Source organism: Trachurus japonicus, chromosome 22 (genome assembly GCF_045865225.1).
Source record: "Trachurus japonicus isolate A0001 chromosome 22, Traja_1.0".
NCBI classification, from domain to species: Eukaryota; Metazoa; Chordata; class Actinopteri; order Carangiformes; family Carangidae; genus Trachurus; species Trachurus japonicus.
Genome location: NC_140928.1, coordinates 29,310,884 through 29,332,850, shown reverse-complemented (window position 1 = coordinate 29,332,850; position 21,967 = coordinate 29,310,884). Strand labels below are relative to the sequence as shown.

Here is a 21,967-nt window from a genome sequence, read left to right as displayed (position 1 = left end):
ACTTCCGGTTTACGGTTACCACGGGAGACCGAGGGAAGCGACAGCGTCTGTCTAGTTAAGTCAGCCAACACAAACAACGACAAGTCGAAGTTGAACTGTTGGTTTTTCAATACTTTAGCCGCCGTCTCTGTCAGGCTACACTTCACGTCCATCCTCTCCAGCACCAGGAGACCGTGTCGCGGTTTGTTTACTGCAGGCTAACTAGTAACAGCTAACGGTTCAGGCTAACGACGCAGTCCCCAGGTCCAGGCTGCACAATGTAAGCTAGGCTGACAACGTTAGCTTTGTTAGCTCAATATAGCTGCTTTTAGCCCAGTGTATTTTAATGATAGTCAACATAACTCCAACTCACTGGTGCAGTGACAGAGCTCTGTACCGTTATCACCATGTTTATCTACCTCAGTAAGAAGGTGAGTGCCACGGCCATTCTGCTAGGCTCAGACCTTTTATTAAGACGTAACTTAAGTTAACGTAGAGCGTCAGTTAACGTGGCTGTATTTGTTCCCATTGCCTCCTAGATTGCTATCCCCAACAACATTCACCTGAAATGCGTCTCCTGGAACAAAGACCAAGGGTTCATTGCATGTGGTGGGGATGACGGTCTCCTGAGGGTACTGAAGCTTGAAACTCAGACAGGTAAGGTCAGGGTGATGGAGCAGACGACCTGCACGGCCACCATACACACTGTAGGGATGTTATGGCCTACCAATCCAGATAACTAATAAACCCACACATTCACATTCAGTCCCTCTACCCTTGTAAGTTTTGATGACATTGGTATAATACTTATTTGACATCCAGTAAATACAGTGTATATTGACAAAATGCACAATTGATTACAAAAAGGCCAACAGTTAATCACCTACATACTGATATTGCCATGGTTTAGGTGCTTTGTATCAATAAACATGCCTGTCTCTTTTCACATGATGTATTCTATTTATTTGTTTTGCTTTAGTGTAAAATGAAAGTGGCACAGAAAAATAGCACAGAAACTCAAATTATTCTTTGTGATGAAGCTGCTTGTTCAAGTTTATTTGTTACAGTCCGAGCTCTTATCTAAGACCCATGTGACTGAGATTTGAGGGTTAATGAAAATGGCTCTTACACAGTGTAAGTAATCTTTTCTAAGCCTTTTGGCTCTGTTATGGTAGCTAAGGGTCCAGACACTTTAAGTAGAAATGGTACCACCTTGGTCAGTCTGTCTGTTGTACAGACTAAGTGTTATTATGTGAAACCAGTGCCAAAAATCACCAACCAAAACAAAAATGATTAGAAATCTGTGCTGATATTCAACTGTTTATGTGTCACACGTTTTGAACGATTTGCTTTATGAGTGTTACTTGTTAATTACTTGCGGTTCTACATCTAAACTTCTCTTTCAACAGATGATGCCAAACTTAAAGGCCTTGCTGCACCCAGTAATTTGTCAATGAACCAGACTCTAGAGGGACACAGTGGTACGTTACATTCAGTCATTGCCAGATCATCATTATAGTAAGGCACTGTAAAGCGCTTTGTTACATTCTTTGTATGAAAGGTGCTTCATAAATAAATAAAGTTTGAAGTATGTGACTAACAGCCAGTGTCCACATAGTAACATGCCACAGCTTATGTAATGCCCTAGAAAAACTGTCTGATGCTAAACCATTATTACACATGCAGGTGCAGTGCAAGTGGTCACGTGGAACGAACAGTACGAAAAGCTGACAACCAGTGACCAGAATGGACTCATTATTGTATGGATGCTCTATAAAGGTGACAACTAATACAAACCGAAAGTTCAAGCTGTCTCAAAATAATTTGCCATTTATATTTAACAGTCTTTTGTCCTTTCCTCAGGTGCATGGTATGAGGAGATGATCAACAATAGGAACAAGTCGGTGGTGAGGAGCATGAGCTGGAACGCTGACGGTCAGAAGATCTGCATTGTGTATGAAGATGGAGCAGTCATCGTTGGCTCCGTAGATGGTAAAAAGCTTTACAGTGTGATTTGTAGAAATATAATAAATAGCGATCAGTCACAATAGTTTTTTCAAACCCATTTAGATTAGAATCATCGAAACTCCTTCGACAAAGATTGCATTGTTTACATTCTCTCTAAATGAGTAACTCATAAAGGGTTTGTTTTTGCAGGTAACCGGATTTGGGGAAAGGAGCTAAAGGGAAATCAGCTTGCACATGTGGCATGGTCTCCAGACAGCAAGATCCTCCTTTTTGGCATGGCCAATGGGGAAGTCCAGATCTATGACAATCAAGGGAACTTCATTGTGAGTACATAAGTCTCATCTGTTCATCTAAGTATAGACACGTTTCCATTAGCAGGAGTTCCTGGTAAAGGGAGGGAGTAGGAACTATTACAGGAACCGTCCTCTCATTCGGTCCTCTCAGCGGCCGTACATGTCTCTACTGGAGTATGACCTCCGATTCTTGCGGTGATGTGCAACAGTTTCGATCAAAACACAGTCTTGTGCAGCTTTTCTTTTAAATGCTCTTGTTGTTGTTGTTTTTTTCCGGCAGTATAGACGCTTTCTAAAAAACCTGGGTTTTTAATTGTGTTTCGATCGTTGCGTAATCCTGCAATTGCGTATTTATCTTACTTTTTTTTGTATCTCATGCGTCTTTTAGTGACTTATTCTCTCTTTTTTCGGCTGTGTAGACACTTTTAAAAAAAAATGCAGCTGATTTCGGGGCTTTCTCTTGGCGTCATCTCGCTTTGCGTCTGACCAATCAGCACAGAGTACATCTCAAGCCCCAACCGGGGTTTTTTTGGGGGCCGATCTGAGTGCAGGGACTCCTTTTGAGTAAATGGCTGTGCACACTTATTTTGTTTCAGTTGCTCATGGAACCATGGCAGGTTTGTTCTATAACATGGAGCAAAAGATGAATCTCTTTAAAGCTTCCAGTGGAGGGATATCTAGAAATAATTGCAAATGCTCTAAAAGCTCTTTTGTAAAGGACTTGAAATTTCCTCACACATTGTTGTAATTTTTAGCAAGACACATTGCACGCACGCAAGATACATTAGACAGATTTTATCGTCATTCAGAATACAAGTGAACTGAATTAAAGGTTGTTTCAATTAGCTCAGACAGAATTAGAAATATAAATATAAGCTATTTGTCATAAATATAAATATATCAAAAGTGCAAACATAGTAGAAAGTAAAAGTGTGTAAGTAAAAGTGACCTGAGGAAATGCAGTAGTGCAGCATAAGTTCATTTATCCAGAATTCAACAGTCATATATCAGTCAACATATCAGTGCATGCTGACTGTTGAGTGTTGGCTTTCTCTGTGTTACGTTTCAGATGAAAATGACGATCAGCTGCCTCACTAATGCAACGGGAGCTGTCAGTATAGCAGGCATCCACTGGTACGCGGGGACCGGGGGCTACGTTGAGCCAGACTGTCCGTGTCTAGCTATCTGTTTCGACAATGGACGGTGTCAGATCATGCGCTACGAGAATGATGAAAGTAAGAAAAGACTGCAGTATGTTCCCCAGGTTATGCCTCAATGAAATGTTTCCCAGTAATGATGAGCTGTGCTGCTGCCTTGTTTCACAGACCCAGTGTGTATTGACGCTCTGATGAATGTGGTCAGTATCCAGTGGAATCACTGCGGCAGTGTCCTGGCGGTGGCTGGTTCTCTCAGAGCCTCAAATATGGATAAAGAATTCAATGTGGTGCAGTTCTACACGCCATTTGGAGAGGTGGGGGTGAAGATACTGTTCCCTTATTTATGCATGAGCAAAGACATACGCAGTCACAGCAAACCAAACAGAAGTTGATAAAGAATACAGTCTCTTTTGTGCTTTATGTACTGCATTTTTGTTACTTCTATTAATAATAATATACCTTTAAACTACAGTTATCCATCCGACTTTGTTGAGTAGGTGGGGAACCACAAATGCTATGAAATGATAGAATGTTTCAATGTGATGCTATCTGGTGTTCACACAGCATCTGAGAACTCTGAAGGTTCCTGGGAAGCAGATGACAGGAGTGGCCTGGGAGGGAGGGGGGCTGCGTATCGGCCTGGCCGTGGACTCCTTCATCTACTTTGCAAACATAAGACCAGATTACAAGGTAAATGCCAACACCTTTGGTTATGTTTTAATTAACGCTCTTTGAAAGAAACTATTCTTCATGATCCTCTTACACAGAAAAACCTGTGATTAACGGGGCATGAGCATGGTTAAAATGCTGGTCAGTTGCAAACGGACTATGAAAAGAATATGTAGTAAAACTCAAATCAGGAATAGCAATAAATCAAAAATTGTGCTAACATGTTTCAGTTGTGCCTGGGGTCATTGGTATTTGTATATTTATATATTGTGTTTATGAAACAGTCTTCACTTCTAAAGTCATGTGACTAAAAACTGTCCAAAAATATAGGATCATATTCCTGTTCCTGATCATGTGATCTATTTCAAAGGAAGATGGTGAAGTGAGGCATAACACAGTAATAAGATGTAGTCAGCTGGCTTATTGTTGCTTATTATCTACAGTGAAATTACTAAATGAAGGATGTAACTTCAACCTTTGCCACCAAATTACTACCGTATTCCTTTATTAATACCTTCCAACAAATGGTTTATTTGAGGGAGTGTGTCTTTTTTCAACCTCTGTGTGAGCCTACCAAACTACACTAACCAGGGTTTTAAAAGCTCCCACAGAAGGTAAATCTCACCTGCTCTGTCATGTTTTTTTTAACAGTGGGGCTACTGTTGCAGCACAGTGGTGTATGCCTACACCAAGCCAGAGCGACAGGAGTACTGCGTGGTATTCTGGGACACCAAAAATAACGAGAAGTTTGTCAAATATGTCAAGAGCTTGATGTCCATCACAACCTCGGGGGACTTCTGCATCCTGGCCAGCAAGGCAGACGACACCCAGCCTCAGGTACAAACACAACACACAGCTTACAAAGTGAAAGGGAAGCTAACAAACACTGGGTCTGCAGTAATCTGTAACAGATGTGATCTTTACTAGTTATCTACTCTATGAAATACGTCTCATGAGCAGACTTAGAGACTCACCTTAGGGCAGATATGTGGTAGATGTAGAGTGAGCTAAGGATCACAAATGTTTCTCTACTGTCTTGCCTCCCGTTTTTCAAATTCAATGCCACACAGGAGGATGCTGAGTTAGAGTCTGGGAGTCATGCACGGGTAATGTACAAATTAAAACCACACTCCCAAAATGAGGACTAATTGTTCTGATATGGGATCTTAGATTGACCTGTAGTATAATGTTAGTGTGCTGTGTGTTTTTCAGTATGTCCTGATTCTGTGCAACTCCATTGGGACGCCACTGGACTCAAAGTACATTGACATCGGTAAGCAACAGGCAACACATATTCTTTTTTTTTAATTTTATTTTTCATTTTACAACAACACAATAACTTACAGGACGGTCAATATGAAATATCAAAACACAGATGATGGCGTATTATAAATTCCCCAATTTCACCCCCCACATCCCACCCTCCCACAGAGCTACACACGAACAGTGCAAATGTAAAACAACACAAGCAGATCAATAAGAAAATAAGCAAAAATATAGAAACAAACAAAAAAACTGTGAGCGATCAGTGATCAATAGAGAAATACATACAGTCAAAACATGATAAGTGGTTAGGTACAGTAGATCACATGGTAATGTGACACAGTTTTAGTGTTTGCATGTCAGTCAGAAATGGGTGCCATGCCTTATAAAATATATCTACAGAGCCGCCCAACGTACATCCTATTTTCCCCAAGTATTTGAACCTCATAGGTCCCACTGTGTGGGAGAGGCCACCTGCTTCATAAGTATTAAGTATCTTCTGAGAATGTAAAAAAAATACTGACATCCAGTAGTCATGAGGGTTTGGACATGTCTAAAAAGTATGAATGAGGGACCCTGTTGCTGATTTACACCTACAGTCAATCTTTAAAGGGATAGTTCAACATTTTGGCAAATTGGCCCATTGCCACGATCCCTATAGTCATAGCAGTGGCTTCGTTACCTTTAATTTTTGGTGCAAGCTATTTTTACAGTAGAACGGCGGAGCAGAGCTGCGAGCTGCTCAGAGCTACGCTACGGAGGCTAATGGGATTTCTTGGTTTCCCTCATCAAACTCATCAAATACACAATCCAACAACTCCAAAACGCTCTGGTGGACAAGTTGTGACCTGCACATTCACCACGCTATGAGATAATAATGGAACGTTATGAGACGGAATTGTTTTCGAGGTAAATTCATGCAAAACCTCTGATGCACGTTCCCGTCGGGAGCAGTTTTTCAGCAAGCAGTCTCTGCATTTACCTCTAAAACAACTCTGTCTGGTAACGTTCCATTATTATCTCATAGCGTGGTGAATGTGCAGGTCACAACTTGTCCACCAGAGCGTTTTGGAGTTGTTGGATTGTGTATTTGATGAGTTTGATGAGGGAAAACAAGAAATCCCGTTAGCATCCATAGCGTAGCTCTGAGCAGCTCACGTTCAAAAAAGAGCTTGCACTGACAATTAAAAGTAATGAACCTACTGCTATGACTATAGGGATTATGACAATGGGCCAATTTGCCAAAATGTTGGACTATCCATTTAAGATCATGCTGCTTTGTCCTCCAGGCTTGCAAACAACTGAGCACAAAAAAGTCAACTCTGTAACACACTTTTTGGGGCACGACTGCAGGCTGAAGGAAATCTTAATTTACCAAAGAGCTGGTGCATTTTTTTTTCAAGACAATGTGAGAGATCACACCTTGTGTGAAGGTACATGTGAAATCATGGTTGGCATTCTGCCTCTTGCTGCCCATGACTACATCTTTCATGTTTCCACAGCATCCTATAGCAAATAGACAGAGAGCACAGGGCGTCTTTATACCACACAGATATTCAGCAGATATTCAGGCATGGTCAAATGTTTGCTGAGGAGAGAATGCCAAGAAAGCTCAAAGTCTGAAAGGAGATAAATGAGATATCCCACCTCAGTAAATAACAAGAGTCCAAGTGTGCACCTTTTGGAGAATTCTCCTCCGGTGACCTTGTTTTTTCTTTTCTTTCAACTGACTAGTCAAAGTGGAGAGAACACAGTGTATTATCCTTTCAACTTGTCTGTTGGAATGAATCCTCAGAAAATGCTGTGCCCAGAATGTCATAAACCATGTTTCCATCCACACGTTTTTATTCACATTTAGCAATATCCAATTAAAAATGCCTTATGGAAACAGTAAAATTCGATTAAATATCATGAATATCGATACAAAGTTACAATACTGTCGATCTCATCGGATTTTCTCTCTCTATTCCAGCTGTTCAAAGCTGTTCCGGTGTCTGTAATATTAAACACTTGGTGCATCTGCATCTGCATTAAAACCACCTCTGATAACAGCCATGTTGCAGCCATGTTGCATTATAAGCACCAGCCTATAGCCTAGAACTTAATATAATAATATAATAGCATGCGTATGGTTCAGTGGTTTCCGGGCAACGACTCCAGCAACTCGTCACACTTGGCCTGTGCGCAGCCCGACCTCGGATAGTCAGTTAAAGATAAAGGATGGACGTCCTTCTATTTTGCGATTTAGTACAAGAATGAATGGAAACACCTTAAATTGCAAGAAAACGATTCGATACACCAGTATGATCACAAAACAGCACATGACGTCATTACGGACGGCTTTTTATTTGATTTTTAAGGTCTTGGATGGATGCACTTGAACCGGCATTATTCGCATTAATATTTTGATCGATCATCAGATAATTCGATCGACAAGTGGTTGGAAACATGGTTATTATAGTTCAAAGTTACAAACATTTATTCTCCAGATTTTACAATGCAGTTTGGTGAAGTACGCTGAAAGTGTATAAAATGTGCTTTATGCAGCTCTCCAACAATCAACTAGTTACTGTTAATTTATATACTGAGACTGAAAAACAAATAGCCCTGAAAACTTCTTGATGAGTGACTCTTTAACACAGCGTTAAAGACATGTGATCTACCAAATGACACAACTAAATAGTTAATAATCCATTTACTCCTAAACTCAAAGTCATATACACTGTGTGTTGATTGTCACCTCTGAAATGAAATCTGTTGCTTGTTGACTTGGTTCAGATCCACTGTTTGTCACCATGACCAAGACGCATGTGATTGCTGCATCCAAAGAGGCTTTCTACCTGTGGCAGTACAGAGTGGCAAAGAAACTAACGGCCCTGGAGATCAACCAAGTGACCAGAACCAAGAGGGAGGGAAGAGAGAGGTGGGTGTTCCTCTTCCCAGAAAGGCATCACATTATCTTTACACCGAACAGTGTCATGAAGACATCAGGCTTGTATTAAAAAAAAAAAGCCAGATCCAGGTAGGTGGGGACAAAGTAGAAAGACCACATCAGAACTTAACAGTACATATCAAGCAGATCATGGAAAGTTGCAGGGAGGCAAGATAACCACAGGGCTGCATTCTGTGAGTCAGTGGAAGAAACCTTTGGATTACTGGCTCACTGTTACAGTGTAGTGAGTGTTGGGACTGACAGCACCGTGAAAAGGGTTCATTCATCTGAATAAAAATGCCACTGAGGTTCCAGACAGGTCGGGCATGACCTAATGTTCTGCCAAGACCATCCCGGTATCGAAATCACAAGTCACCTCGGAGGAAAGGGCAGCTGTTTGTCTGTCTGGCTGCCTCTCAGCCTCTCTCTCACATTTGTTTCCACTTCCTGTCATTTTAGGGTCTATCACATTGACAGCAATCCATCTGGAGCCAGCGACAGCGGTCCAGATTTTACCAAAGCCTTCACAGTAAGTGGATTTCTGACTCTCATTTAGTGCAGAGGATGTTTATTTTATATTTAATTGGTAATCTCAGTATGGATAAATACATTTTTAATTGAAATTAAATTAAATTAAATTAAAGTTTAAATATAAAGCTAATGTATAAAATAACTTTAATATGTATTATTAACTCAGAACAGAATCAATTTAAAGGGGAAAAAAGTATTTTTCTCAAAAAGATAATGTTTATTTCTGCGTTTTCAGGCAACTCGAGATCCCATCTGCTGTATAACAGCCACAGAGAAGACTCTGATTGTGGTACATGTTTTACCGTTTTTATTGTACAATTCTGAGTACTGTTGTAGAATTGAAGTAAAACACTGATTGGCTGGGTTCATGTGTGTTTGTAGGGCCGGGAGTCTGGCACCATCCACAGATACAGTCTCCCCAATGTTGCTCTTATCCAAAAATACACCTTGAACAACAGAGCCTACTACCTGTCCTTGAACTGCAACTCCAGGTACGCATCAATGTATTTTATTTTGTAATAATAAAAGTGTCCAGATATCCATTGTCAGCTCTGAACAGCTGTAATCATTACTTCCTGTAGTCGCCTGGCGATAATCGACATCGCAGGCGTGCTGACTCTGTTGGACCTGGAGGTTCGTTCCTCCACAGACGACAGCACAGGGAGCCAGGCGTCTGCAGGAGATCCATCCAAGTTTGAGCGCAAAGATGTTTGGGACATGAAATGGGCAAATGACAATCCTGACCTCTTCGCCATGATGGAGAAGACCAGGATGTATGTCTTCAGGAACCTTGATCCAGAGGTGAGTGTTTGTCTCATTTTAAGCTGTTGTATTGTTACTAAATAATCATCTAGCTACTGTAACAATTATCTATTACATCTTTAAAAAACAGGAGCCCATCCAAACATCTGGATACATTTGCAACTTTGAGGACCTTGAAATCAAATCTGTCTTGCTTGATGAAATCATGAAGGTAAACACTGCTAACAAAACGTGCTGTAGTAGTTGCACCAGTCTCCAATAATACTGATATCTTTCATTTCATTTCGTTTTATTCCATTCATGGTTTACATACTTAACACGATTGCACATATTGACATGATGTACACATAATCACCATAAATGAAAAGGAGCAGAATGAAGAAATACTTATATCTCTATAGTTATAATTGCATTGGCTTAATATCAACACTAATGTTATACACAATTTCAAAAAATTAAAGATGATGAAACATATAATAATAACAAGAAATCAAACAAGCAAAATAGCACTGCACATATCGGAAACAGCCAGTATTCTAACACAAGTAGACTTATTCTGTCAATGTGTAAATTGCATATTTTATTGTCCTTCCTAAATACATCTTAAAGCAGAAAGAATCACACTGGTTATAACTGGCGTGTCCTGTGTGTTGGAGTAATGCATAACAAATAATTGTGAATTGATATTTCATCACTTTGTAGTGTTAAGAGACATGAAAAGAGATTCTTTATATATCGTCATATCATATATCATATACTGTATGTATGACACAATGGAGTGTTGTCTTGCAGGATCCAGAGAGGCCAAACAAAGACAACCTCATCAACTTTGAGATCCGCTCCCTGAGAGACAGTCGTGCACTGATTGAAAAAGTTGGAATTGAAGATGCCTCACAGTTCATAGAAGACAACCCTCACCCCAGACTCTGGTAAATGCTAAGTGGCCACCTTTACTTTAGATTTCATATGGAATGGGGCTCTTAGTGCATTGTGATTGTTACTGTTATTTTTTTCTTGATATTCTGGTTTGTGATCAGCAAATAACATTATTGATGAGTGAAAATGTAAAAGCTTTCATATATTGTATATATTTATGCTTATTTGCAGCTGTATGATTTTATTGTGGGACTCCTGTAGAGCAGCTTTGCATGAGGAAGATGAATTTCTGTGGTATTTCAGGTTATGTGGGAAAGGATAAATAGAGATTTATTTATGGACTTGATAGTCTTTGTAACTTAACAGACATGTTATGTGCACCACAAAACTGTTTAATTCCATACTGATGATGGAAAACAGCAAACAAGAGATTTAAAAACAATTTAACCCTCGTTCTCATGTCAGGTTATCACAAATAAAGAGCTGCTGTTATTGCCACTTTTCATCTGAGCATTTGAGGTTGATGTTGTACAGTGTTAAAGATTTGTGGTACTAGCAATTTGATTGTTATTGCCTCAGAAAATAAATTTTATAAATTAAAAAGGCCTTTCCTGTTCCAGCAGTCACCCCCAGTCTGTAACATAAAGATGAGTTTTACACTCATCTGATGGAGCTCCAGAGTTAAAACCAACAAGCAGTTACAGTCTTGACCGTGCATCAGTGAGAGACAGCTCTGTTAATGGCTTTACATGAACTTATATCTAGATGAAGCATGTTAGAATAGGTGTAATGTGTTATGCATTCACATTATGCTATTCATTATTGGTAATAGTAACTAACCAGGCCTCTCTCTGTTATCAACCCGTTAGGCGTCTGCTGGCTGAGGCGGCTCTGCAGAAGCTGGATCTGAAGACAGCTGAGCAGGCCTTCGTCCGCTGCAAAGACTACCAGGGCATCGAGTTTGTCAAGCGCCTGGGCAACCTGCAGAGTGAGCCCATGAAACAGGCCGAGGTGGCAGCTTACTTCAGTAGGTTTGAGGAGGCTGAGAGAATGTACCTGGACATGGATCGCAGGTACACACATGATAGTTACTTATCCCCATACCACTGGAGTAGGACTTACAGGACAATTCCAGGCGAATTCAACTCGGGGGTGTATTTTCCTATCATTTTAGGTCTAAAAGAATGAATCTGAAGGAACACAGGAATATCAACTCTTTACTTGCTTGAAGTGTACATTTTTTTCCACAGACAGAGTCAGGTGGCTACTCAAACATGCGGCGAGAAGTTTTTTTTACTTGAAGCAAGTAAAGAGTTGATATTCCTGTGTTTATGACACAAACGGTAGCTTTTCCCACTGCACCTGAACACACCGAGCACGGCAACTGGGTCTCGCGCGAGACTCCGGGAGACTTTGAATTAGATCTAGTTTTACAAACATGTCGGCTTGCTTGAAGTAAATAAACTTCTCGGTGCATGTTTGAGTCGCCATCTGACGCTGTCTGTGGAAAAAAATTGCGGCTTTGAGGGCTAGAAACAGCCTAAACAGCGGAACTTACATCCACTCCCATTCATTGCTGCCGTGGCGATGCGGGGACAGACGCAACTACCGCAAAACAGGAGCGATTAAACTGAAAATCTTCAGATTCATTCTTTTAGACCTAAAATGATAGGAAAATACACCCCCGAGTTGAATTCGCCTGGAATTGTCCTTTAAGAGTTAATTTGTTGCTCAGTTTATCTGATATTTAAGGCCAACCTTAGAGTTGCCACAGTGGACAACGGACATGTCTTTCTCTGTAGGGACCTGGCCATCAGCCTCAGGATCAAGCTGGGAGACTGGTTCAGGGTTCTCCAGCTCCTCAAAACTGGCTCTGGTGACTGTGACGATGCTCTGCTGGAACAGGCCTACAACGCCATCGGAGACTACTTTGCTGACAGACAGAAGTGGTACTGAGTTTGGTTTTTCCCTTTTTTCTGATACATGTCTACATAAATATTATATGGTCTATTTAAACAGTGATTGCATGCTTTCCTAACACACTGTGATACAGTTGTAAGAACATGTGATATTAATTGATCTGTTGTTTTGTTGTTTCCATAACACCTACATAAACACTTACAGAGTGACTGGTAACACTGCACCATTTTAATTTATAATGTGTTATCTCAAGGGAACTTTACAGGGTAAGGTTGAGACAGAACAGTTCCCACATAGAGCAATTATATAAGCATTTAAAACTTTTTCTACACATGTACAATCATTCACAGGTGGATTAAAAACCATTTATGTATCTCTGAGTCATGTTCTTATGAGAAGTTATGAGAACATGTAGATTTTGAAGATCCATCTCTGACCTGATAAACGCTGGTTTCGCAGAAACCCCACTTGGGATGGTGTTTTATGTTCATAGTGCAGGGCATACATATTATTATAGTTCTAAGTAGTGCAAATGTACAATTTACCACAATATACAGTCCACATAATTTAATAACTTTGTATTATTCCATTATTTGCTGCAATCCAAGTAGATCATTCCTTTCTCGTAGGTCTATGTATCAGCTACAGGGTTTTAATTGCAGACACAAAAAGATGTGACCTCCGTCCACCATGAACAAATAAATCAACTTGTACATTTCGTTGTGTTTCCAGGGTGAATGCAGTGCAGTACTACCATCAGGGCCGTAACCAGGAAAGACTGGCAGAATGCTACTACATGTTGGAGGACTACGACGGTCTGGAGAGACTGACCTCTGTGCTGCCAGAGAATCATAAACTCTTACCAGTGAGCAACATGTTCAATGTTTACCTCACATATTAACAGTTTGATCCTTTCTCCGAGCTGTATGCTGAAGTCACAGCTCTCAGTGGCCCTCATTTACCAAACGTGCGTACACCAAAAAAAAACATTGCAAGGATCGGCATTTATCAATCTGAACATGAGTGTAGGGTACGCAGAAATCTCAGGCCAGCTCTGACCAGGAGTACGCACATTTTGTGACAGACCTGTTATTGTTAGATCAAAGACAGAAGCCGGTGTTTCACATCCCTCCATCAGCCGAACCATGCCATCAGTGCTGACGGTTAGAAAGTCATGTTCACGGCAGTAATTAGGCCTAGGCTCTGATTTCTCAAACTTAAGTTTAGTAAACTTCAAGAGCATTTCATGAGATCGCTGTTTCCTAACGTCATCGGTGATACGTGCGTCTGCAGCCTCCATCCACCAGTGATGACGCTTTTATCAATCACACAAACTATCACTCTATTAATGTCCAGATATTTAAACGTGGTAATGTCAGTAAAGTCCCTCTTCTAGGCCGTCTTCCGTGTCTCCATGTGGTAAAGCGGGCAGGGCGCGGTCTCTAAAGCTTGCTCGACTGTCCGCTTTAAAATTAATTCAAAAAATGTATTGATTACTTTTAAGGCACTTCATGGCCAAGCCCCAAGTTACATTTGGGATCTGTTAACTCTCTACAAGCCGACTCGCAGTCTGAGGTCCTCAGTCAGTAACTTATTAGTTGTCCCCACATCTAAGCTGAAAACTAGGGATGACTGTGTGTCCTCAACTACCGGAGGAGCTCAGACTTGCTAAAGCAGTGTCTACTTTTAAAACTTTGCAAAAACGCAATTTTATCAAATGGCCTTCTTTGATACATAATCATTTTATCCTCTATTTTCTTCTCGTATTTTTGTTTTGCCATCATTACGTTGTACAATCTTTGTTGTTTTTATCTTACCTTGTTATTTTTGTTATTGTAAAGCACTTTGTAACATTGATGATAAGTGCTTTATAAATAATATTATTATTATTATATATCGGGACGTGACATTTAATTGCGATTGTTTTCAGCTGTCTGATTTATCAACACCACGCTGGTTCTACACCGAAATCGCCAGCGTAAAAGCGCGCTTTTCATAAATCACACGTGACAGTTGCCGCACGCTGATATTTACAGCAGAATCTACCCCAGATCTTATGCAAGTTTGATACACGAGGAGCCAGTGACTCTAAATCTGTACCGTGCTGTACAGCATCTCATCTGCTGCCATTCTCCATGTCTGTGTTGTTAGGAGATCGGGCAGATGTTTGCCACCGTGGGCATGTGTGAGCAAGCTGTGAACGCCTACCTTAAGTGCAACCAGCCCAAAGCCGCCGTTGACACATGTGTCCATCTGAACCAGGTGAGAGACGGGACACAAAACCTGTGGCGCCACTGATTTTTTTTATTTTTATATAGCACCATGAGCACATCTGGTATTCCCCTCAGCCATCCACAGATCGGGTGCACAGTTGTTACAGCTGTGCACCGCAGCAGTCACCGTGGCACCTGCTGTCCTCCCACTCCCATCCTCATCCTGAGTGAGATTTAGCTCAGGAGTGTGAATGCTGCTCTCAAACATCTCCACCATAAATCTCCACATTTGGCTCAAGAATAAAAAAAACGACTCAGGATGAACATTTACACAAGACAGGAACATTTAGCATTCTGTGTCTGACAAGTGTACACACCCTCAAAGGCTTTGTAAAAACCTTTCAGCCACAGCTGGATTGACTTTAAAGGATGTTAAATACGTGCTGGAGTCAAGCCTTTGTTCATCCAAAAGGAGAAGTGGTTATCAGATCCAACTTCCTCCCTCCCAGCCACTTTCTCCTGCTGTGTTAATGTTCTGTTGCCGACGGTGAAATGAATGGGCTGTCACTGTGATGGTTCCTGCTTTACCTTGCTTTGCCACAGACGGTTTAAAAAATACAGTCTTTTTCTGAGTGTTGTGTTCTCATTGTGGGACATGCAGCTACAGACTTAAAGCAGATATCAGTGGAATGTTTTTGTTAATATAAGTCCTAAATAGTCCTATTTTCCGTCAGCAATCACTTACATGAAGTATTTCAGCCTAAACACGAGTCTCTCCGTCACTCTGCTCTGCTGTAACCCGAGGAGAAAATTTTCCTTGTGGGATACAAGTGTTATCCAATGAGGGGAGAGAACGGCATGAAGGGCTGTGTGTGCAGCCAAGGGATGCGCGTGAATGTGGTGACGTAGCACGAGGACCAATTGATGCCTGACAAGGGCGGGGGCTGCTAACTCATGGTGCGTTCAAGGAAACTCGTACTTTGTGTTTTTCCTTCCTGTGAAGTCATACCAGTTCGATCTGGTACGAGTTCACGGGTCGGAAGTTACGAGTGGCCGTTATAGGGAACTTTCACAGACAACAGGACGGTAAAAACACGAGCTACGGGTTACCTGGAACGCTACCAAGTCGTAGTTGTGACTTGAAGCTGTAACTTACGGTTTCAAAAGCCTGCCTTGAACACAGCATTAGCCGAAACGGCCGTGCCGATGATATCTGCTTTAACTGTTCATTACAGGAATTTACTGACATTTCATTTCTAGTATAATCTGTTTTTATAACATTGAATTCTATTTCCAGAAACCTGTAGGTAAACCTAATGGTGTTGTGCTTGTGTTTTTGACTGATTTATTTATTTTCCTTTAGTGGAACAAAGCAGTGGAACTTGCCAGGACCCACAACATGAAGGAGATTAAATCTCTTCTTTCCAAATACGCCACACATCTTCTTGAGAAGAATAAAACTCTGGAGGTGGTTGAGCTGTATCGGAAAGCCCACCATTTTCTGGATGCAGCCAAACTCATGTTTAAGGTACAGTCGGCCTGCTCTCTGTGCCAGTAACATTGTATGCATTGTTTTCAAATATATAGGTCACTTTCAAAATAACAAAATAACATTTGAGCAGGTCAGCTCACACTGATGAAGGCCTTTTCAAGCTGTAGTTTTAACAGGGTTAATATTTTTAGAAAAAAGTGAATCTGTTGTGTCTTGTTTGTGCTCTGGACCCAAAATGCAAACCACCGGGTGTAGGGGAAAAACACAAACACCAGTTTTATTAGGGCATAGGGCAAAGTGGAGTTGTATCAGCTGTAAAACAAGCAGGAATCTGAATAGCTTTTTTCCACAGGCTTTAAGACTCATACTGTAAATGGACTGTCCCGTGTCCCATCTTCCCATATACACCATTGGCAGCTAGGCACCTGTCAAGAAACCTGTAGTGATGCACTGAGGAAATGGACTGGTTTATTGGATTTTATTTTTACTTATTTAGTCTCTTATGATGTTCATGCTTATATTTATTATGATATTTATTATTATTTGTTTTTTTGATGGTGTTTCACTGATTGAAAAACAAAATTTTGTCCTTTTGTCCTTGAATCCCTTAATCCTTGACATGGTACAAAGTCGATGGAGACAGGCAGATCATCTTCATGTCATGGCTAGGCCTGTCAGAATTATTACATAATCTCCTGATTGCAATCTTTTGAGCTGACCACAGTCATCCTGTATAATTATTTAAATGGCTTCCATTCATCTGTATAAAAACAGCTGGATGAAACTAACAAAATTGTTATATTTCCTTGTCATTTTACACCATTTGAGGTTTGACTGGTCCTCTTTTAATGACATCATCACTCTGTGCAGTCTTCTTCTGCTATGGTTTAATGACACCTGAGTGGAGCCACAAACTGTTTATCTGGAGGAGCTTCATTTCTAATATTCAACGGTCACATTTTGATGAACATCTGTTGACATCAGCATCAAGAATTTAGTTACAAAGCCAAACACCACAGCACCACTGTGGGGACAAGTGGAGACCACTACTGTAACTAGCAAGAGGTGATTTGTCAGATTTGCAGGAAAAAGGTGGTAGTCAAAGATGCTAATACCACAAATTAAAAAAAACATCTACAGATCCACCACCCAGACAAATTAGCTGAACTTGGAAAGACAGACGCAGCTGCACAATTACAGAAATGCAGTTTTTATTTATATGTTCCAGTGTTTAATGCCAATAAATGTCTCTTTATAAGGTGTATGTGTATTATTGAACAATGTTTAGGCTTATACTGTAATAGTGGCATAAAATGACCAGAAAAAAACAATTAAATCATTAATCGCAATTATTTGTATGGCAATTAAACAGAACCAGTCATGTCACAGCTAAGACATTTGGTCCTTTCATAACTGAGAGTGAGTCTTTAAATGCTTCCTGTGTGGCCTCTGTTGCAGGTGGCAGATGAGGAGGCCAAGAAGAGGAGCCGTCCACTGAGAGTGAAGAAGCTGTACGTCCTGGCAGCGCGTCTGGTTGAAAACTACCACGAGCAGGTGAAAACATCACAGCAGAGCAAAACCAAAGGGAAGAAGTCTGAGGTAAACACTTTATTTGGCTTTTCAGATCTCTGATTTTCATTGTATTGAGGTAAAATGCATTTTCTAACTGTGGTTTGTTTGACTCAGGCAACGTTTGCTCTGGCTGGGCTGCTGGAGGAAGACGCCACCTCCTCAGACAACCGTATCGTGGACAACGCCTGGCGAGGGGCGGAGGCCTATCACTTCTTCCTGCTGGCTCAGAGGCAGCTGTATGAGGGCTACATGGAGAACGCCATGCGCACTGGTATGTGACATTGAACCCATCGCATCAGGCTGAAAGGAGAAGTCAGTCAGTTGAATGGTAAAATGAGGAAGTTAGTGTTAGAAGAATGAGCTCTGAATTCGTTGTTGGGTTCAAGGAAAAATCCAGAACATTCACTGTTTCCTGTTAGAAGGCGACAGTTTACTGTTTCTCTTTGTTGTGTAACACCGAGCAGCCTACTGTACCTGCTGCTCAGTTACAGTATAACATGTGAACCCTGAGCATTAGAAGTGATGAGCTGTTTTACCTCCTTTGCCCCAGTGACAATTAGATGTTACCTCAGGTTATTACATGGCTTTATTACATGGATTGGTCAATCACTGCATTCTAAAGCCAGGAACACACCGGCCCGACTGTTGGCCGCCTGAGACAGTTGGGGAGAGTCGGATGACGTCGGGTACGTGTCTGTTTGGTGTGTTCATGCGCGGAAGCCATCGGGCGCCGTTGGGCCCGAGTTGACATGCACAGTCGGGGGGCGTCGGCCATCGGAGGATTACAGCCGCCGGGTACGGAAATGACGATAGTAAACAGAACAAGAACGAGTACGAGATCAGACAACACAACCATCAGCTCAGCCAGAGCGATCATTCTGCTGCCAAGCTTTGTTTTCCAAAACGTCTTCTCAAAACTAATAACAAGATAATGTTGTGTGCACTTTGTTTTTCATCTCTGTGGTTTCTTCTACGGTTTCTCTGTTTCGTCATTTCCTGTTTTCATGTTTCAGATTACTGGCATGAGACTAGCGCCGCCTGCTGTTAGGGAGACTTATTGCATCTCCTGCAAGCGCAGAACGTACAGGCTGCTGTGTAGTCGGCAGTAGCTGAGGCGGTGTGTTTCACTGCTTCCTTTGTGCCAACTGTTTCTGAAGGGAGTCGATGGAGCTGTTGGATAAAGGCCGTCGGTTGTCAGCTTGTGTCGGGGCGGTGTGTGGGGGGCTCTAAGGCCTGTTATTTCTGTATCGCAGACCGTTGCTAGGGACGCCGCTCTGATCAGCCCTGACAATAGTTGCGTTTCCATTAGTCTACTGCTTCAGAAAATAAAGAAGAGAGGAAAGATTGAAACAGTTCAGTCATGACTAATGGCTGAACATCTCTGCAGGGGATCACCCCCCTAAAGCGGTGTTTGGTGATTACAACAACTTATCATCATAAAAATATTGTTCACAGTTTGGTCCCATCCGGGGCTAGAGAGAGAACAACACAGACATCACTTTGAACACCAAACGAGTCCCATCCCCCCGTCTAATTCCACTATTAATGGTAACGGCCAGTTTAATGTGGATTATAAATAAAATTCTCATCGACTCACCACTGATCAGCTGTTGCTATGGGCGCAGGTTTAGGCTTGTTCAATCGCTGCGGGCAGTTTATACTGTAGATCATAAGAGCATTTTAACCAAAATCTGTCTACAATTATTTATTTCACTAATAAGCTGTGTGATAAGCGGGATAATGTAGCATGAGCAGGTTATTATACAGGAATAAACCCTTACTTACAAAATAAAAAGGTTTACCTAAAATCAACTGAAATTGTAGTGAAATAATCCTGCTTCATTAAGAACTACACAAACAGAGAAATAAAATCATCTGAGAAAAACATTAAAACTTGATGAACAATTAACAATTGACAGATTCAGACAGACTAAAAATCATGTTCTTTTAATCCCATTTTATGGGATGTAGATGCATACATCTGTTTTTACCATGTAAAGCTGTGTTTGTCTTGTGAGGCCAGTAGATATGTTTACATCTGATATCATCTCAAACACAGAGAGCAGTCATATGTCAGACAGCAGCTGGAGCATTGTGGGCTCAGGCAAACAGTGGAAGTCTAACTCTGGACTTTTTCTCTTCATCTTGAAAGCCTTACACCTGCGCGAGTATGAAGACATCATCCCAGCAGTGGACATCTACTCTCTACTGGCCATCTGCTCCACAGCCAACCGGGCATTCGGCACATGCTCGCAGGCTTTTATCAAACTGGAGTCCCTGGAAAGTCTGCAGCCTGAACAGCGGCAGCTCTATGAGGACCTCGCCCTGGAGATCTTCACCAAGTACACACCAAAGGACGCACACGTGATGGAGCGGGAGACATCAGCCGAGGGGTGAGGGCAGAACAAACCAGCCTTACCTTGTAGGATTCATTTAAACAAATGTCATTTTTATGTCCGTTTGAACAGAGGCAGGTGGTCCACCAGGTGTTCAGCTTAAACCTCTTGTTAATTTACTGTAATTCACTGACCAAACCAAACCACAGCTTCACTGAACAATCAGGAAAGAATTGTGAAATTATTCATGAAAAAGTGGCTCAATAATCAGAGAGGCCAGAGCAGAACCCTTTTTTCTCTTTTACTTTTAAAACCAGAAATGTTTTTAAATCAGGCTCTAAAACAGATGAATTTAAAACAATCACATAATAGGAGGATGAAGCACTTAAAGGGATCTTCAACATTTTGGCAAATTGGCTCATTGCCATAATCCCTATAGTCATAGCAGTAGGTTTGTTACCTTTAATTGTCGGTGCAAGCTATTTTTAGAACGGCGGAGCAGAGCTGCGAGCTGCTCAGAGCTATGATACGGAGGCTGATGGGATTTCTTGGTTTCCCTCATCGAATACACAATCCAACAACTCCAAAACGCTCTGGTGGACAAGTTGTGACCTGCACATTCACCACACTATGAGATAATATCAGAACGTTATGAGACAGAGTTGTTTTCAAGGCAAATGCAGAGACTGCCCCTGACAGGAACGCCCATCAGCAGTTTTGCATGAATTTCCCTCTAAAACAACTCTGTCTGGTAACGTTCTGTTATTATCTCATAGCGTGGTGAATGTGCAGGTCACAACTTGTCCACCAGAGCGTCTTTGAGTTGTTGGATTGTGTATTTGATGAGTTTGATGAGGGAAACCAAGAAATTCCATGAACCACTGTAGTGTAGCTCTGAGCAACTCGCCGCTCTGCTCTGCCATTCTAAAAATAGCTTGCGCCCACAAATAAAGGTAACAAACCTACTGCTATGACTATAGGGATTATGGCAATGGGCCAATTTGCCAAAATGTTGAACTATCCCTTTAACAGAGCTGGTCCATGTAACACTGAACTATAAATTACTGTCACTTTTCAAAATTCACTATGCCATGAATTGAAATCTATAACATCATGTCAAATTATAGTTACAGTGTTGAACTGGTCTCTGTCAGAGGCTTCTTGTTTTCTTTTTAATCGTTGAACTCATTTACAATTGCCAACATAAATAATATACCGACATAAAATCCGTGAAACTACTGACATGAATCCTCTTTTTCTCCCATGTAGGGGTGAAGGAAAGTTGCCCACATGCATCGTGACGGGGCTGCCCATCCAGGAGTACCAGTTCTGGATGTGCAGTGTGTGTAAACACTGTGCTCTAGAGCAGGAGATCAGTAAATATAACTGCTGCCCCTTATGCCACAGTCCAGTAGCCTGAGGCTCAATTTTTGCAGTTTCATAAAACTTTTACACGCAGCATTTCTGAAATATATAAACCAAAATGATCTCCATCCTTTTTGTGATTAATGCTTGAATAGGCAGCTAAGAAAGTGGTAACATAATGAGTACATCTGTGTTGAAATGTTTCATTTGAATTAACATAACCTCTGTTGGCTATTTTCATATTACTGTAACCTCACATATAACAATTTATGTATAAAAATTTATTTTTATTGGAGATATTTTCCATTTTTTTCAACTGTCCGTATGAAATCTTACCACACAACTTGTGTCCGTGCAGACCATTTGTAAGGAGCACCAGCGTTTATATTAAAGATGTGGATCAATGGGAAACTCTGCTTTGATTGTGGCTTTAATACTTGGTACATGACACAAATGGAATTAACTATTGTGCATATCTATGACCATACAAGCTGTAAAACCTGGTCTCCAGGTCCACGCGAATTTAGCTACTTTCTAAGTGTTGCCATGGGTAAAAAAAACAAAACAATGGCCTCGGGTTGTGCTTTGGCAGACCTATTGCATACAGATGATATGAATAATACTACTGAATAAAGACTC

At 41.2% G+C, this 21,967-nt stretch overlaps 1 protein-coding gene across 2 annotated transcripts; it reads left to right on the top strand.

The window, feature by feature from the left end:
* The first annotated feature begins 1 nt into the window (after position 1).
* wdr35 (WD repeat domain 35) lies at positions 2-21,739 on the top strand. Of its 2 annotated transcripts, XM_085767026.1 has the most exons (28): positions 2-410; positions 519-636; positions 1,389-1,460; positions 1,666-1,758; positions 1,843-1,971; positions 2,137-2,270; positions 3,310-3,475; positions 3,566-3,711; positions 3,962-4,087; positions 4,718-4,903; positions 5,137-5,172; positions 5,279-5,339; positions 8,108-8,252; positions 8,721-8,790; positions 9,028-9,081; positions 9,174-9,283; positions 9,374-9,593; positions 9,685-9,765; positions 10,347-10,483; positions 11,300-11,503; positions 12,233-12,379; positions 13,083-13,215; positions 14,502-14,612; positions 15,927-16,091; positions 17,514-17,654; positions 17,742-17,898; positions 19,780-20,020; positions 21,233-21,739. In XM_085767026.1, the coding sequence occupies exons 1-28, from the start codon at positions 387-389 to the stop codon at positions 21,381-21,383; spliced, it is 3,558 nt and encodes a 1,185-aa protein (XP_085623152.1). In that variant the 5' UTR covers positions 2-386; the 3' UTR covers positions 21,384-21,739. The 2 variants fall into 2 exon arrangements, with proteins under 2 accessions (XP_085623152.1, XP_085623153.1); XM_085767027.1 differs by lacking the exon at positions 5,137-5,172.
* Positions 21,740-21,967: the final 228 nt, after the last annotated feature.